Genomic DNA, 2,649 nt, shown 5'->3' on the forward strand with positions numbered 1-2,649 from the left:
ATATAGAAATCAATATCACGATCTAGTGGCATGCCTGGAAGGTCAGAAGGAAACACATCGGCAAACTCCCAGACTACTGGCACTGAATCAATCGTCGGAGACTCTACGGTGGTATCCCGAACATAGGCTAGATAAGCCAAACAACCCTTCTCGGCCATATGTCGAGCCTTCAAAAAAGAGATAACCCGACTAGACGTACTGATAGACGAACATTTCCACTCCAATCTAGGAAACTCTGGCATTGCTAAGGTAATAGTCTTGGCATGGCAATCAAGGATGGCGTGATATGGGGATAACCGGTCCATGCCCAAGATGACCTCAAAGTCGGTCATATCAATTAACAGAAGGTCCGCTCTAGTCTTGTAACCATAGAATATGACTACACAGGACCGATAGATCCGATCCACAATCACAGAATCGCCCATAGGAGTGGACACATAAACAGGGGTACCCAAGGACTCATGAGAAATATCCAGAAAATGAGCAAACAGGGATGACACATACGAATAGGTAGATCCTGGATAAAATAATACTGAAGCATCCCTACCACAGACAGAGATAATACCTGTGATCACGGCATCTGAGGCCACTGCATCTGGTCTGGCCAGAAAAGCATAAAATCTAGCTGGAGCGCCCTCCGGCTGGCCTCCGCCTGCCTGACCTCCACCTCTGGGATGGCCTCTACCCCCCTGCCCTCCGCCTCTAGGTAGTCGGACGGCTGGTGTGGCTACTGGAGTTGTAATCATGGGCTGCTGGCCCTGCTGCACTACCTTGCCCCGAAGCCTGGGGCAAAATATCCGCATATGACTAAGATCCCCTCACTCAAAACAACCTCTCGGTGTGGTGATCTGCTGCCCTGAAGTCTAACCCTGATGGCCTGAATACCCACCGGAAGAACCCTAAATAGCTGATGGGCGATATAAACTCTCTGGCATGGCACTGAAGTAAGCACTAGAAGAACTCTGATGACTAGAGTACCCACTGCAAGGACCCTGAACAGCTAGCGGTCGGTAAGAACTCTCCGGCATAGTACTGAAATAGGGTCACGCTGGAGCACCCCGTGGAGGTGGCGGTGCTGGATATGGGGATCTACTGGGCTGAACCCTCCTGAACTGACCTCTGCCCCCAGCTGGGGCACCTCTGAACTCCCCGGAGTAACGGACACTCTTGTCCTGCTGCATCTGCTCCCTACCCCTCTGGAGATAGCCCTCGATCCTCCGAGCAATCTCCACTACTAGCTGGTAGGAAGTCCCCATCTCTAACTCTCGGTCCACACTATCCTGAATACCTGAAGGCAGCCCCGCAACAAACCTCTGCACCCGCTCCGCCTCACTAGGGAGTATCATGAGTGCATGGCGAGACAACTCAGATAATCTCGCCTCATAATCGGTCATGAACATCTGACCCTGCTGGAGCTGCTCAAACTGGAATCGCAACTCTTCCCTCTGAGAGGGTGGAATATACCTGTCCAAGAATAGGCGCGTGAACTGGCCCCAAGTCATGGGAGGAGAATCTACTGGTCTACTAAGAAGATAAGACTGCCATCATCTACGTGTTCTGCCCTCCAACTAGAAGGTAGTGAAATCCACCCCGTGAGACTCCAATATCCTCATGTTGTGCAGTCTGTCCCTTCACCTATCAATAAAGTCCTGAGGATCCTCATGTCGCTCACCCCCAAAGACCAAAGGGTGAAGTCTAGTCCATATGTCCAAAAGCTTATGCAGCTCACCGGCCGCAGCTAGTCTAGGCTCAAGTACAGCTGCTGCGACTGGCTGGGCTTCGCCCATGGATAGAGTGCCCGGGGTATGATATACAGCGGCTGCATGCCCAGGAGCCTGATCGGTAGGGGTCTGTGCTCCCTCTCCCGCCTGAGATGTGGCCGGGTCTGCTGGAAGTAAACCGACCTGGGTCATAGAATCCATGAACCGTAGCATACGGCCCATGACCTCCTGGAAGCTCGGTGCTGTCATGAAATCGACCGGGGCTAGCTCTGCTACGGGCACCTCGCCCTGCTCCTCAACTATAGGATCCTCCAATGGATCCACTAGCGGTGCAAATGGGGCAACTATGGGACATCCTCGCCCCCTACCTCAGGCCAGTACCCTCCCCCGGCCTCTACCTCAGCCTCTAGTAACAGGGGGAGCAGCCCTTCCCGGGTCTGGAACGTCTGTAGTGCGCATTCTCACCATCTGTGAGAGAATAAGAGGAAGAAACTTAGTATACCATCAACTGCACGAAAGGAAATGAATAAGGAGTAGTTTTCCTAACATTCTATAGCCTCTCGAAGATATGTACAAATATCTCTGCACCAATCCGCAAGACTCTATTAGACCTGCCCATAACTTGTGAGACCTATGTGAACCTAATATTCTGATACCATGTTGTCACGATCCAATTCCATCATAGGCCATGACGGCACCCAACACTATTGTTAGGCAAGCCAACCCTGATCAAACTAATGGTTTCCCGTTTAAATAATTTACTAAGTGGATAGTATTTCCTCATTTGTTAAAAGATTTAGAAATTTGCAAATGTGACATAATTAAACGGAAGCAAACGAGTACAAATCGAAATCATATAAACAATTCCAAAATTATAAGTCTACTAATATGTGCCAAGATCTAGTATCACAAGTATATGGGAAACTTA

General features: G+C 50.1%; 1 protein-coding gene across 1 annotated transcript; it reads right to left on the bottom strand.

Moving 5' to 3' along the window:
* Nucleotides 1-1,043: 1,043 nt before the first annotated feature.
* On the bottom strand, nucleotides 1,044-1,502 carry LOC138894215 (uncharacterized). The gene has a single exon (XM_070178897.1). The coding sequence runs from the start codon at nucleotides 1,500-1,502 to the stop codon at nucleotides 1,044-1,046; it is 459 nt and encodes a 152-aa protein (XP_070034998.1).
* Nucleotides 1,503-2,649: the final 1,147 nt, after the last annotated feature.

This window comes from Nicotiana tomentosiformis, chromosome 6, assembly GCF_000390325.3.
Source record: "Nicotiana tomentosiformis chromosome 6, ASM39032v3, whole genome shotgun sequence".
Lineage (NCBI taxonomy): Eukaryota > Viridiplantae > Streptophyta > Magnoliopsida > Solanales > Solanaceae > Nicotiana > Nicotiana tomentosiformis.